General features: G+C 36.7%; 1 protein-coding gene across 1 annotated transcript in view; it reads right to left on the bottom strand.

Moving 5' to 3' along the window:
* Positions 1-1,345: 1,345 nt before the first annotated feature.
* bcl11aa (BAF chromatin remodeling complex subunit BCL11A a) overlaps positions 1,346-16,954 on the bottom strand; it is a 111,248-nt gene continuing 95,639 nt past the window's right edge. The window contains exon 3 of the mRNA XM_039738790.1: positions 1,346-5,366. Within this exon, the coding sequence (XP_039594724.1) occupies positions 3,304-5,366 (2,063 nt within the window). The 3' untranslated portion in view covers positions 1,346-3,303. The remainder of the gene's footprint in view (positions 5,367-16,954) is intronic.

Raw genomic sequence — 16,954 nt, 5'->3', positions numbered from 1 at the left:
TTAACATAGACCAGAAACAAATACAACAAAAAAGCCAGGTTGTAATGACCTTTGGTCATCTTAAAAAAATAATAAAATAAAAAAAAAGATCAATTTCAGTGCATCTGTTTTCAACAGAGCACTTAAGTAATAATAAATAGTGACTCCCATAGTAAAAGATAGATTTCAAGTTCAAGTTACAACAAACAGCTTTCATTACAGGAATAGAAAAGGCTGATAACAAAATATTCCGCATTGCCATTTTTGCCACTTACAAAAAAGTATTAACTCAAGCGGGCTTTTCTTTCTTTTTTTTCTTTTAAATATGCTTTGCATATGAAATTCTTCCCAATCTAAATATAAAGCACCATTTAGTTTTTGGCAATGAAAAACAAAATAAAAACAAAAAAATGCATTTTTTTTGTTTTACTGCATATGAATTTTTCTTTTTTTTTTCTCCTTTTTCTTAAGATGCTGGAATGTAATAAGGGGAGAGTTAAGGGACAAAAAGCACACTACGGAACAAACCAACATTAGCTTGCAGTACTGCATACATCATGGCAGCAGGAAGGAAACAAAATAAAGATATGTACAACCACCTGTTTCAGCTATTGATGCGACATTTTGAAAGCATTCCTTGAAGATGCCATTTTATGGTCCTTCAGCTGTATAATGCCACACTTGGGTTTTCATTTTTCATTTTGTTTTTTTTTTTTTTTTATTTTGAAACATACAAATAATTCGCACTATATTATCCTGCCAAATTAAAAAAATATACTGTGGCAGCCTGTGTTTTTTTCCACTACCAAAAAGGTAAACTGATACCTTTTTAAGAGAACAAGCAACAGTTAAAAATACAAGCCTCAATATAAATACTATAGTGCCTACACTAAGTGAACATTTAATTCAAATACCATTCTAGAAATACAGAAAAAGTAGAGACCATAAATGTGTTTAGCATAGGAATCAACATGAGTGTGCATTTTCCTATATTTAAGTTCTCTCTGTCTCTCTCTCATATACACACACACACACACACACACACACATATATATATATATATATATATATATATACACATATGTATATATAGATAGATAGATACACACACTCACACACACATACATATATAAATTGTGTGTGTAAGATATATATATATATATATATATATATATATATATATATATATATATATATATATATATATATATATATATATATATATATATATATATATATATATATATATAATCTTACACCTTTCCCCATTGCAAGTTTTATTCATCCTGAAGAGCTGTGTACAGCCAAGGCAAATAAATTCCATCATCATTTCCATTTGTATTTTGTTCCTTTTAGAATACAAGTCAAGTCTTGAACATCACCAAGACAACATCCTTAAATTCAGTTTTCTCCCTAAAGATAATGAAGTGTTTAAGAAAAATTATCCTTTTTTTAAATGTACAAAAAAAGCACTGTAATTATAGAGGAGGACTCACTCATTCATTCATTCATTCATTCACTCATTCATTTGACAGGAGGGTGGTCTGTTCCCATTCACAGCACTGCTACATTAAGAGGAAATGGCTGGCAAAGTTTTATTTACTTGTTTATTTATTTTTTATTTATTTAAGTATTTATTTTTATTTCTTCTTTTAAATGCTTAACAATGAGATCATATTCATATGTCAGCATTATAGCAACTTTTCCCTTAAGTGTATACCTGTAAACTGGGAAAATTGTACAGTGCACTTAATTGTCCAATATATGAGCAGTATTATTTATACTCAACCTCTGTACCTCTGATTAAAGAAAAAGATACAGTCATCACAGGCAGAGTGTCAAGTGCTATGTGAACTCTAACTGGGGCAGATGCTAGCTTAATAAATTAAAAAAATAAAGAACAGGATCCATTTTATATGTCAACACAAATAGCACACAGTGTTTTAAAAATGAACGTTTAACTTTGTATGTTTAGGGAGTACAGACTATACTGTAACTCTTATAAATGAATTTACTTTATATAAATTTAATAATGTGTGGCAAAAGAATTCATAGTTAATCATCACTGTTTGACAGATAGGATTGAAAAAAGAGGACCTAAAAACTGCCTCTCCATATTGGCCTTAATGACCCCCAACTCTAAAGCAAATTTAAAAATAAACAATAAAAGTAAAGAGAACCTCACACAGCTTATATAAAAGAAAGCATTTAAAATTACAATGGTATAAATCTCAAATGCATGTTAATAGAAGTCTTGTTTAATTCATTAACATTGCTTGGCCAGCACACTGCTAATTTGAATTGGAAACTTACAGTGTTGTACTCAGATGGGAAGATGTGGCAGAACAGCAGAAAAAACAGGAAAAAAATAACAACAATCAAGCAGGCAAAAAATGAATAAAAACAGTCACAAATAAGACAGTGGTACAGCATATATTATTCTAATTAAAAGGTTTGTAATAAAAAGAGAGCTATAATAGGTAGCTAAATGATGATTAACTAAAAATTGTAATTAATCCTTTTTAATTGTGTAGCCAGTGGCCACAGTGGTCAGGTGCTTGATTCAAGAACCCTTTTTATTTTTTTGGGGAACACCAAGAACCCCACTTCCAGTATGAAACAGATTCCAAGCTTATAACAGATAGGAAGGTTAACCAATGCAGATTTAATAGATCCAAGGCACTCAGATATTTTTTGTTAACCAAATGATAGTACAAATTTAACTCTTTTTTTTTCCTGTTAAAAATTCAAGGCTGTCACTTTTCTTTCATTGTGTTCCTTAAATAAACCAATTAATATTTTAACCCCTTTTTATGGACCAAATGTCTTTCAAAAAGATTCTGTTAAGTGCGATTTGCAGCCCATCCAGACAGGGTTAAACAAAAGACTATTTTCCTCCATGTTACAAAACAAAACTGTACATGATATGTATTACAGAATGTATGCAGCATGGCAGTTTTTTTTTTTTCTTTTTCCTTTTTTCTTTAACAAAAAAGAACAAGAAAACAGCAACACATTTATTCAACAACTAACCAACCATGGACATCTTTTTTTAATTAGCCAAAAAATACCATACATGCTGTCTAATAAAAAAGAAAATACACAACATGTAAATTATTGCACAAGAGAAAGGCTCGAAGTTTGCGTAAATGCAATAGTATTGCCCCGATACAGATCATGCATTCAACGGTAAATTAAACGAGGTGTGCTGGTGACTAGCACAAATTCTTACATCCTTAGCTTCCATTGTTGCAATCACGAGGGACTACCAAAGAGGAAAATCTACAGGGAATTGAGGGGGTGCCTGGGGAAATGGATACATCTCTATTCAGTTTTTATATCATTATTCAAGGCCCGATCACTGTGCCATTTTTTCATGTGTTTCTCCAGGGTACTGTACACGCTAAAAGGCATCTGACAGATTTCACATTTGTAAACGTCCTTCCCCACTTGGCCATGAGTTTTCATATGCCGGGTAAGTTTGCTACTCTGGGCGCAAGCGTAGTTGCACAGCTCACACTTGTATGGCCTCTCGCCTGTGTGACTTCTCCGGTGCACGGTGAGGTTGCTGCAGTTTTTGAAGATTTTGCCACAGAATTCACATGTGTCACTACGGCGGCCCTCTTTTGAGCTAGGCCGGCCTGGTCCACCAATGTGTGGAGTGCTACCTCCACTCCCCGTACCACTGCGGCCCGAGATCCCTCCATCCATCTCCCCGGGTGGGGTAGAAAAACGTAAACTGCCATTCTCTGAGGAGTGCTCTGAGGAAGAGGCAAAAGGCGATTGTCTGGAGTCTCCATAGCTCAGAAAGGGGTCTTTAAACTGCCGCGAGGCAGCATAGCCAGCAAGCCACTGGGAGTAAACATTCTCACTGTTGGGGATGGCCATTGTAGGCAGATCAAAGTCCTTCTCCATTTTGATACGTTTAGAGAACGGGCTCAGGGAGCTGGGGCTTTCCAATAGCAGTTTCTTAGAGAGGCCCCCCGAAGCCGACTCCCCTGGAGAGGAGCCCCTCCCATTGATGGCTGCTATGGAACCATCATCTATCCTGTCAGATTCCATAGCGACAGAGTCACCATCACACATGTCCCTCTGTGCCTCGGCTTCTGAAGAAAGCGCACCGCGCTTGTGCTGATGGAAGGCCTCACTGTAGTGTTGCATGCTCGCTGCCAGGCCCATGCCCTGCATGACTTCCGGCAGCGAACGTGGGAGACCTTCCTCATCGCCACTTCCACCATGACGCCCTCCACTATTTTCATGGTGACGGGCTGCCTCGAGGCTGAGGCCAAAGTGATAGTCATTTCTTCCCACTTCATTCTCCATGAGCTCCTCCTCTTCTTCCTCCTCTTCCTCTTCCTCCTCCTCTTCTTCTTCCTCTTCTTCCTCGTCGCCATTCTCTGGGATCATGCAGCCATGGTCATTTTCACTTTTAAATTTGGCCACCACAGACTTGAGGGCACGGCTGGCACTAGCCATAAGATCACTGGTGCCTGGCTCTGGAGAACTGGCAGTTGAGAGGCCATCGTCGGATTTGACAGTCATTGGTGAAGATTTGTGCATGTGCGTCTTCATGTGGCGTTTTAGCTTACTGGCCTGTGTGCAGGCATGGTCACACAAGTGGCACTTGTAGGGCTTTTCTCCTGTATGGCTCCGCCGATGAACAATCAGGTTGCTCTGAAACTTGAAAGTTTTGCCACAGAACTCACAAGACTTGGCTTTAAGGGAGGGTTGCTGCTGCTGTTGGCCAGGAGTCGACTGGTTTCCCACTGGAGACTGCAAACTGGGATGAGGTGGTGTAGGCAGAAAGGGAGGCTTCCCACCCGACTGGAATGGTTGCAGTAGCCTTTGCATAGGGCTAGGCCGGCTTGGCGACAGTGGGGGTGTAGAGCCTGAGGTGTTTCCAGCCAGCTCCCGCAACCTCCTTGAAAAATCCATGACTGGCGGATCCATTGGCATGGGGTTAAGCCGCAGCACCCTATCAAAGGCACTCGGGTGATGTGTCGCAAGCGCCATGTCCTCCGCGCTTAAGTGCTCCATGCGGTGGGGGTCTAAGTGATGCCGAGGAGGGGGGCTAAACAGTGGAGGAGTTGGTGGGAAGCGGCCCTCCCGCATGCTGGGTGCATCTCGGGAGGAGACAGAGCCAGGTATCCGCAACAGATTAAATGGGCTACTGTCTGCAAGGTGGATCCCATGAAGGGGCGGCTGGGTGGAGCAGTCAGCACCCAGTCCTGACGGGATGCTGACACGAGGAGTGAGAGGGCTTCCATGCTCACTTTCCAAGTAAATCCTGAAACCATGAGTGTTCTGAGCATGCTGGAGGAGAAACCAAGCGCTGGTGAATGGCTGTTTACAAGTTGTGCAAGTATAGCTGCTGGGCTCATCTTTGCCTGCAAAAAAAGAAAAGAAGGCTCAGTTCAGTATCTTGACCTCGCATGCATCTAAGTGCCCCTGACTCAGCTAATTGCATATAATCTAGCAATCTAGTAACAATCACTTTTGTGCAGTATTTATTAAAATCACACTGACAAGCAAAGGCTTAGAAGAGAACACTAAAATAAATTTAAACTCAGTCACTAACAGTATTTTAAGACAAATCCTTCAATTTTATACGAAGAACAACAAATTACAGTATATCCAATATGTCATTGCCCCTTTCTACAAATCTCTTAATTGCTTAAAATGTTTTATTACAGTTGGGGGACATTTTCGTATGTGGGCTTGAGCATGTTTTTGTGCTGGAGTCTCTAAATGGGCTTGTGTGAGTGTACTTGTGTTTCCTACAATGAAGAGAAAACCCCGTTCTCACTGTCATCCTGTAATGGACCAAACACAATAAAAATGGATGAGTACAACCTTCATCATAGAAAGTAGCATGACTTAAAAAATAATTCTTCAAAGTGGACTGTCTGGGTAAATACTAAAATATTAAGTTGTAAAAGTGTTTTGATGACAGTAAATAGAGTGGATAACACTTTATCAAACTAAAACTGGCTACAGAAAATAATGTGTAGGCAGAGCTCAGCACCATAAGGATTTGGTTGCCCATTAACGGGATACACAAAGAGATCTGAGGGCTATCCTACTGGAAACATTAGAACCTGTGATAGACTATCATCCTCTTGTTACCACTTTGTGGGTTATTCCAAATGGCATACTCTTCGAGAATAGTTTTTTTTACTGTAATTGCCTTTTTCACATTGCTAATGTCCTATCTAAGCTCACTCACATGAATCCTTCATGAACTCTTATTTGGTAGTGGCTTTAGGATACTGTCTGAATTTAGGGAAATAAAGCCTACTGAATAGGAATCTACCCAGTGATTTTTACAAAATATGACAGCCTTTCTTAGATATTGCTCAATCCCAGGAACAATCTTATATCAGAACTTTTTCTTCAGCTCATTCTTTCCTGTTAGTTAGTTTGCAGGAAAGAATGTAGATTATGAATATCAAAAAGGGTAAAACTGAGTTAAACTATATATTAATTATATTATATAAACTATATATATATATATATATATATATATATATATATATATATATATATATATATATATATATAGTGGCAGATGGCCGGGGTCCATGACCGGCCGGGATGCCCCTTCATTATATGGTCAGTGGGAGCAGCCATGGACTGTGCAATACCTCCCCCTGGACGCCTGATTGCCGCCCCCCTGGGTTGGAGCAATGCCTTGGTTTCCCGCAGGGCTCCATGGGAATTGGAGTTGGGGGGCAGCCCGGTTGGGTCCTGCAGGCGCAGCCAGGGGGTGCTGCAGCTGGAACTCCTGAGCCCTTGTGGGCAGTGTTTTCACCACACCCGAAAGTGCAGCCGGAATTCGGCAATCGAGCATCTGGAGCACTTCTGGGTGAACTATAAAAGGGGCCAGCAGCCACCACTCGGGGAGCCAGAATCGGGAGGAGGTTGCCTGGGAGGAGTGGTGGAGGAAGAGAAGAGTGCTTTGTTTAATTTGGTGTTTGTGCACTTGGGACTGTGTTGTGCCTCTGGAGATTATGGGGAAGACGTGCCCAACAGGTGAAGAAAAATAAAAGTTTATTTATTTTACATGTGTCTCCGTGTTCATCTGTGTTGGGTCAGGCGCCTATATAGCGCCTTTGTTACAATATATATGAAATGAGATCTGACAACTGCTGTCTTACACTGCCAGACCTCACCTGACAATAAAGCTGAAGTCAACACTGTAAGACGGTCTAATAGATCACATTATTCATTAATCTATGCAGTCATCTTTGTTCAGCAGTGTGTTTTGTGTTTGCTTGATTTGCTGATGGGACACGTGACTAATAACTAACTTGTCCTTATAACATACTAGCTGTCCTCTGCAGTGCCACCCACGTAGTAGTGAAACAGGATAAACTTTAAAAATCATTAAAAAATATAAAAAATGTAATTCTGGGCAAGCGGAAGGTAGGTACACTCCAGCGTCAAACGTTGGCATTGTATCTGATTGTCTTCAGCTCTGACAGGAGAGCGTCCCCTGCGTGGGAAGAAAATCACGTGGTCATCGTATCTCTGTCAATCACCAGGGCCCCGCTCATTTCCCCCTCCTCAAATGAACTATGAAACTTAGTGTGATGAAAGAAGTCGCAAAATCAACCAGAATATTCAAGCAAATTATAGAATAAAAACCCAATCTAAATCTGCTATGTAGTTCTCTTGTAAAAAGTGGGCAGACAGACAGGCAGAGGTTAGATTTTATATATATATATATATATATATATATAGATATATATATATACAAGTATGTGTATATAGAAAGAGATGTGAAATAAACCAAACAATATATTTAATAAACAATAAAGTGCATAAATGTAACATAACTTTCAAAGGGCCAAAGCCTAAAACCCGGCAGCATCTGACACAAGGCACCAGTCCACTGTAAAGCACACTTACACACATTTGTACAGGACCAAAGGCAATTTTGAGTTGTCAGTTAACCTTACCAGCTGATATTTGGGAATGTAGGATGGACAACTGGAATACGAACAATAAAATTCATGCAGTCATTGGGTGAATGTACACACACAAAACATCTGAGGGGAACTAAAGTGTGAGGAAATGGTCAGAAATTCCCAGAAAAGAGAAAGGAGCCAGTGTTAAATGAAGCAGTCACAGTGTGCTTTGTCCAGAGGCTACATTCCATACAAAAAGAATATTTACAATGACTGGATATTCAAAAATTATTTAAAGTATACCCTTATTGTATGGACATTTATTTAAAATGGGTTCTTATTCCCAGAAGGTAACTTACTGCAGAACTGTAAAATAAGTTTACTGTTTCCTGAATGTCTATTTCAGCAGATCTTAAATGTATGCAATACATCTTTGAGGCAGTATGAATTTGTGGCTGCTACCCTTCAACAACAATCTGCCAAATATATTTGTTTTTGTAGACAGTGTGTCCCACACCCAAGATAAAAAGGTACCTCACACTACACCCCTGACCGAGTCAGTCACATAACCTGACAGTGCACTAATTGTAGAAATGCATAAACAATTATTCTACTCTGTGTTAGGCATCTTGAGATGGTAAGAGCCACTATATAAAAATGTATTTTTCTTTTACACTTTTTTTTTTTTTATAAAACAGATGTATTTTCTCCTTTGCACATTTTGTACACTGCTGATGTTGTGTTGGTCTTCAGAAATGTACACAGTTTAAGTTTGCAAAAAATAAATGAAAGTAAGAATTTCAAAAGAGCATGTAAACAAAAAGTATTCTTGTCAAAAGATATGTATAAGTAAAATCTTTTTAAAATCTTCTGAAAAGTAGCAACAAAAACTATACAAAGAGTAATGCTACACTAAACAAATAATGCTCAAGTGTGCAGGCAAAGCAGCATTTAAAATAATAATTGACTTTCAAAGACACTTTCCGTCTGACCTGTAATTTGCTTCACAATGCATTTGCAATCTCATTAAATGTACCCAGATCTTCCACGAACTCATTTACAAGATTAGATAATAAAGCTATCGAGAAATTAAGCTTTTTAACATTAAACAAATGAGAGAAAAATAAACAGCACTGTAAATGAAACAGAGTTCATCATGGGTTATTTTTTTTATTTATTACTTTTTCCTTTTGAAGAATTTATTACTTTTTCCTTTTGAAGAATTGCACATATTCATGTTATGCTTTTTATTCTTAAGTGAAAATGACACTGTTTATTTTGTCTCCAGAGCCTCGGTGCTGGTGAAATATACAGGATGCAATGCCGGCAGCTACGGCTGCAGACAAGCAGAGCAGTTGCCACTTCAAAAAGATAATTTAAGTCTGAGCTTTTTGTCAGCACTTTGGATAATACTTACAGTATATAAGTTATATATATATATATATACATTTTATAATCCTTAACATGACCTGCATGGTGGTGAACTTAGATTCAAGTATTTTCACTAATTCATACAGAAAAAAATCATTCCACAACTCAAAGTATCTATCTATCTATCTCAATTTAACGTAAAAGGTTTAATATCGTTTGGTTAAGAAATGTTTCATTTTTAAAGAAATATGTGCTTAAATGTAAACCTAAGTTGTTTGCTCATAAATTGCTATATACAGGTCAATAAAAATTAAATATAAATCTCAGTTTCAGTTATATAGATTTGCAACTCTTACAGAAGACATGCACACATGCCACAGTTCAAATGCAAGCTCAGTAAAAATGAACACTTCTTTATGAACCTATGCATTCTGGAGAGATTTTAAATCATACTGGCAAGCTAGGGTCCTGAAATTCAATCAAGCCTCACCTGCCCACAACGAACCCAACAACAGCTCTTCACATGTAAGATCAGACAAGCCCTTATATGATGGATGGGTTCAAATTGAACACTAACAGAAAATACAAACAGATGCTATATTGTATATTTTACAACCAGTACATGCGTACTTGAAAAATAGCATGTTGTTCTTTGCACAGCTAATGTCCCTGTTGGAGGTTGCTTCCTGTTTGAGGTGAGAACATGGGATTTTGACCTCCTTGTCCAGTCCAGTCTCTGTTAGCTGTTCTAGCTTTTAACACTGGGTTCTCTCTTGTAACACCCTCTCTTCTATAGTACATGGGGCAAAAATAAAGACAGCAGTAAATGCTTCATTAAACCATTGCAGCTTTAAAACTCTGAATACACTTTCAAATGTGCTTTCTCTTCCACCTTTTATTGATGAAAAAGTTTGAGATGTCTAACATCCTATTAAATAATGTGCTGTTTAGGATTATGCTTTACAACATCAAAGAGTTAGCTCCCTGCACAAAATCTAGATATTTGTCAGTAATACGTTCAAGTTTAAAAAGATATACATTTATTGTCATACTCCTCTCCTGCAATATAAGTGGGACTCATCCATTCTGTACATTAAATATTTGGTATGAATACATAAATCCAGAATGTTATTGCTGTGACGTAGTTTTTCTGGTTTTTGATATTTTATTTGCATCTAAAGTCAAGTTAAGACTTTACAGATGCTCAATAAAAATAGAATTATTGAAAAAAAAAACAACTCAAACACACAAAAGAACTACTGGCTTTGATAAAGATAAGTGATATCATGCCATGAAAAACAATGGTCTTGTATGAGGGAGTAAGGTAGATCAGATTGTGATCTGACTTGCCTGGTCACACCACAGGTTTATATTTAAAGGCATTTGATATTAAAATAGAGCATTCAGAATCCAACTAAATTTAACTATTTTATGTTCTCAGAAGTATTTAATTGATTAGGCTATGTTCACTGTCCAAATGTTCAATCAAATTTTTCAAATGTTCTGTTGTAGATGTAGACCTCCTTACTAATTGATAAATAATTTGATACCTCTCCTGAAAAAAACTTGGGCAAGGGTACTATCTCCTTATTTACTGTAATCCATGTAACAATAGCTTGAACAATAATTTATTATGTTTTAATATGCCACGCTGTCAACAACTGACCCAGTATATCAAGTTACCATTTCTCAATCACTCGTGGTAGAAGTCTGGGAGCACAGTAACTTTATAACCGGTCTTATTATCACTAAAAATGCCTTTCTTGGGGGAACTGCATCTGTTGCAGGCTCGTAACATCTGTCCATGATGTGAGCAGTGCCTCTCTTGTTTGTCTGGCTGTTTGTCTCATCACAAGATGCAAAATCATTGGAAAGAGCATCATGAAAGCCTTAAATGTGTTGGCTCTTCTGGAAATGGCTCTAGCATGATGCCTGCTAAAGCCTAATAATTACCAAACTGTTAATTATAACACTCTAAATATTACACTTCAGTACTTTAACCTAGTCTATTTATTAACTTCATCATTTGCCCTAGTCAACTTATTACAAGGCCACTTTTAGGTCTTGTAAACAGTTTCCTGCAGTGAAGGTTCCCTTTGAGTTGTACCTGTTTGTTGCCTTACAAGGAATGAGGAGTCACATGCATTAAGCACTTTCACCCTGCGGAAATGATCCTCTTATAGTGGGAAGTGCTTGAATATAAAACTAACACAGAAATGTAAACATCTTGTGATGGTTAATTGCTAGTCATACAATTTCATTCCAATTCAATTCATTGTTCCGAGAGGGACATTTAGTTTGTTAGCAGGTACTCACAGAGAGACCAATACATCACATTAAAACACAGCAATTAAGAATCATCAAACATACTAATATAAAAAAATACAGCAATGAACAAATATGGCACAGCACCCCATTATATCTATTACAAACATATCTATTACAAAAATTACACTAATATTAGGACTCACCTAACAATTGGAAACAAAAACGTCTTATCAGATGTTAGTAGTAGTACAAGAGTATTTTTATTCCTATATATTTGTGTATAAGTGTAGATAGATAGATAGATAGATAGATAGATAGATAGATAGATAGATAGATAGATAGATAGATAGATACTTTATTAATACGGATATATATTCATTTTATCAAAGTAATATATACTGTACACACAGTATTGTACTAATTAAGCCTTTAAAGTGTACTGTATTAAAACATTTTTCATTCAGTAAGCTAGGGTGATTCAAGAATGGCAAGAATTAGGAAGAAAATTAAAAAGCTTGGGATTTTTTGATATGATTAATATAAGAAGAAAACCAATATCTGATTTTAAGACAATCACCACCAGTGTTCTTGTTTACAAATTATCTTCTATTTAGTTTGATACTGATATATAATAAGAAAATGCAATATACTGTAAGTAAGTATTCAAGGGAAACAATTTGAATCAGAAATAAAAAAAGCACTTTGTGCTCCAGCCCAAGCCATCAAACACACCACTTCTTCAAGAGAGAAATGTTTCCATTTTTAACACATGTATGTGAAACAGTCTGTGTGAAGAGGTGCTCACATGGCACATGAAAATCCATATATGGAGATATTGGGGTTTATTTTGCTCAGAGAGGCTCTGGTACTCGTTGACTCTGCACTGAAATTGAGACAGATAAGAGAGCTGACACAGCAAATCCAAACCTAACATCTAGTGATTGGAAATATGGGGCTTGAGTAAGGTTCTTAAACTCAGAGCCAAATTTGTAAGTTAAAGATATGGTTGGGAAAAGTGAAGATGAAGGAATACATAGTTACCCATGTAAAGAAAAGTAATAAACAAGTGTTGGTCAGGATTATACAGTATTATACAACAGCTGTCACAGAATTTGTGGATGAATATGACTTTCTGAAGTTTGCATTTGCCACCAAACATCAGTGCTGTTATAATTCTTGACCCATTTTGGAAGGTAGGACTCGACAAAATTTAAAGAACAAATTTAACAGCTTTGCTACAATGCATTTTTCTTTCAAATGTAGCAATCCCATAATGGAGTAAAAAGGAGATACCTTTTCCATCAAACTGTACACACTGAATGCATGTTGTCTGGAATGAGGATCCTGGATTGCCTGGTCTAAGAATTTTACTTCAGTGCCCAGTGACAAAAAAGTGTCTAATGCACTTTACATCAAATCCATTATACAAAATACAAAGAAAATATAAAAGCAATTTGCAACACATAAAAATTAGAAAAGGCAGAATATGCAATTAAAAACTTGATCAAATAAATAGTCATCATTTAAACAAATCTGGCTGTCATAAGGTGAGCAGCTGAGTTTTTTACCATCCAAGGTTTGTGTGTGCAGAGGAGTTTCAGCAGCTGAAGAATGTGAACGCAATCAAATTTGGGATATATTATTTTAGCATAAAATCAGCATATTATGTGTGCATTAAAAAATAGCTCTGAATTAGCTACATTAATGTACAGAATGAAGACCTTTACTTGAATTGTGCTATTTCCTAAACAGAACCGAGTTTTCTGATTGTTTCACTCCCAGATTTTGAAAGAAAACAACAACTTACTTTAGGCTCTTTAAATTGAGCTCTGTTGTTAAATGAAAAGTGTGGCACAGCAGGAAACCTGACCAAATGTGCAGTGGCAGCATGCTCTTCACAGTTATCAGATAAAAGCCTAAACCTTCTACTTCTCTATCCACACCAGAGTTGCAAAAAAGTGACTTGCCAGTACAGGAAACTTCAGTTCCAAAGGAAAGTATTATCCAAAGAACTCTTAATAATTCTGTAAAATTGCTCTTGTGGCTCAGCTATAATCTGTGTCTCTCAGTAATTTTAATTGCATGTCAACACCGCATTTTAACACTATTAAGGAAATTACATCTGCATCTTGGTTTTTAAAGACATATCATCTGATAATCTGATTTATTAGTAAAACTTTAAATTACCTGTTACAGAGGGTTTTTTTATCTGACTATTCAAACAATGAGTGGAATATTAAATTAAGAAAACAATTGTTACAGTCCTGTGATAAATAAAAACACTTCATTCTGTTTAATTAAAAATAAACTTCCCAAGCTTTATTTTTAATATAAGTATTTCCTGACCTAACAACTGAAATATTTTACTAATATTGAACAGAACAGAGAAAACTAAAAGCTAAACTGTTTGCATATTCGAAACATAGTAGTATTAATATTAATCCTATATAGCTTGTGACTTATACACTTGAGAAAAATTAAATAACAAAAGCAATAAAAAGCATGACACACTTTATAACAGAAAACAATCTTTCAAATCACAAATATTATACAACAAAATGTCATTAAATATTGTGACGGATGGCTGGGGACCATGCCTGGCCGGGGCGCCTCTCCACCACATCTGCCAGGGGGACATGGGTGTGAAGCCCAGTATCTCCCCCTGGATGCTAGATGGCAGCATCCCTGGGTTGCAGTGGTGCCTCGGACTCCCCCAGGGCTTCAGGGGGTTGGAGTTCTGAGCAGCTCTGTGGAGTTCTGCAGGCACCACCAGGGGGTGCTGCAAGAGGAGTGGGTGGCCCCTTTTGGGCACTGGTTTCACCTTTCCCGGAAGTGCAGCCAGATGTCGCCAATCAAGCACCTGGAGCACTTCCAGGTACCCAATAAAAGGGAGCCAGCGACCACCACTCAGCAGCCAGAGTCGGGTGGAAGGAGGACAAAGCTTGCAGAGGAGTGGTGGTGGAAGAAGGAGTGATTTTGTGGTGGTGCTTAAGTACTATACTTGGGCCTGTGTTGTGCCTGTAGGGATTACAGGGAAGACGTGCCCCACAGGTGAAGAGAAATAAAAGTTTATCTATTTTACACGCGCCTCCGTGTCCAGTCTGTGTCGGGTCAGGCGCTATATACAGTAGCATCTTCTTGCAATATTTATATGTAAAGATAAACAGAAACAGCATAAACGTAAATTATACTTCTCCATAGTCATTCAAGAGTAGTTTATATTATTTTAGGCAGTTATTTTGTGCACAAGAGCACAACACATAAATATTAAACAAACAGTAAACACATCTACTGTAATCAACCCCAAATAAATGGATTAGAAGTGTAATTTCAATAAATATTTTAACTACAAACTGAATTATATGTGAAAACCAGGGTATATCCTGTTTTAAGATTAACAAGTCAACAAGTTTGGACATGACAGACAGTGAACATCCAATACTGAACAAGTAGAGAACATAGAACAAGTTTTAAGAATACAGCTGCTCAATATATGGGCTCAATATATGAAGGCATAAAAACATAAAACCATTCAAATAAGCTCTTTCTTAGTAATCGAGTTTTATACAGCACAGCAAAACTGTGAACTTGCAACCTATCATGAGACTAGAATAGTGTCTCAAAAATGCTGTATTTTCAAAGAATGTACTGTAAGTAAAAATAAGTATGAGAAACACATTGCAAATATTCTGTATTATAAACAAAAAGTTAATGTAATAAAAAGAGTAGAAAATAAACTAAGCTATACAATTAATCTTTCATCTGTTTCCAGCTAGAAGGGGAATTCCTGAGAAGGACAGGGTGAACTCTTATCTTCTGGTCTGACAGGATACAGCCAATCTATGATCGTGATCAGGAAGAAATTGGTAAGAAAACTGATGGCAGAACTTAAAAATGTATGTTTTTAAATTAGTTAAATTGGTTCTTATTTTAAAGATTATTTTGGTTTTTTAATTGTTTCAAAAATTAAATGTTGAATATTTACCTTTATGTCCTAGAATGTCACATCATGTATGTCATATTGACCAAGATTCCTGTGTTGAACTACTTTTTTCAGTTTTTAGCTGTTACAACGTAAGCCCCTTTTTGAAGAAAAAAAAAAAAGCTTTTCAATTCAATATAGTTTTCCCAAATCATTGTCAAGTCAAAGTTTAAAGGTCTACATTTAAATACACTATTTAGTAATTTCTGGTAAGTATAGATATCTGCATGAAGAAATATTTACTGATTTTTTTAATGTCAAAATATTTGACTTGCTAGAACTTCTGCATCTTCAGTATTGTAGCAATGTGTTAATCTAACATCCTCTTTGAACAGTTGCTTAAATACTTCATGAAGAAGCAGGCACAGCTCTTCTTTTGTGGGACGTTTAACCTAGAGAGCATGGAGTCTGACAAAGGTATTTTTAGAGTAAACAAGGGTATGGCTATGGTGCTTCCAGGTTGCCTGTCTACGGGTCTATTTTGGATTAAATCAGCCCCTAGATGGACTGTTTTCTCTCTCTTATAGAAAAAGCTACTGAATTTTGTAACCAGTATTGCACCTTATGACTATTCTACAATGCAGGCGTCTGTTACATTTTTTCCATTATTTTAGTTTTGTTTGCACGTTGGTCGAGACAAAGTTTTGCCATCATGCATTTTTGAAGGACAATTTTGGTAAACTAATAAGGTTTCTAAGACTTGAACAGAGATTTCTATATAGTTGATTGTCACTCCTGCACATCTTTATTTGACAGTACAACATTGTTAGGACATACCCTTTATAAAACTAAGAAAAAGTGTAAAATGTGTGTTTTGGAAAAATCTAACAAAAAAAAAATGTTAAGTTATCTGATCCACTTGTCTTAAAAATCAAGTCAACATCTAGTCGGCATAACCATTATTTGTTCTCATCTAGATTCTTCTAATAGCACTCAGTCCTCAGCTTCTGCCTCTGCATACTCAGCTTGGGACCTATTGGCCATTGTTCTGAGAAACACAGTGACAATACCACAAAGTCACCTTTTAAACAATAAAGTAAGTTGTAAACCACCTGAGCTAGCAATAATTACAAAGCATCTACAAATTGTCCAAGTATTTTAGTGAGAAATATCATGTTTTTAGAATGATAGGAAAATGACTGAACAAGATGTTGCAGTTGGCATGGATCATACCATTATGGACATTAAGACACAGGTTGCATTTGCTAAGAGATTACATGGACTTCAGGAACTGTAAAATGATGAGACATCTAAAGCTGGCAGATTAGAAGCAATAACAAATACTGTAAATATCACATAAACAATCGTTATGATACCGGGCAAGCAGAGGCCAGTTTAAAATATATTGCTGACATGGATATCCTTATGCATTTCCAAAAAAATCAAAAATATAATCTGGCTTATGGTTGTAATGGTCTCCTCTTATTGCTACACTTGCATTCTT

This window comes from Polypterus senegalus, chromosome 16, assembly GCF_016835505.1.
Source record: "Polypterus senegalus isolate Bchr_013 chromosome 16, ASM1683550v1, whole genome shotgun sequence".
NCBI lineage: Eukaryota > Metazoa > Chordata > Cladistia > Polypteriformes > Polypteridae > Polypterus > Polypterus senegalus.
This window is presented reverse-complemented; position numbering and strand designations above follow the sequence as displayed.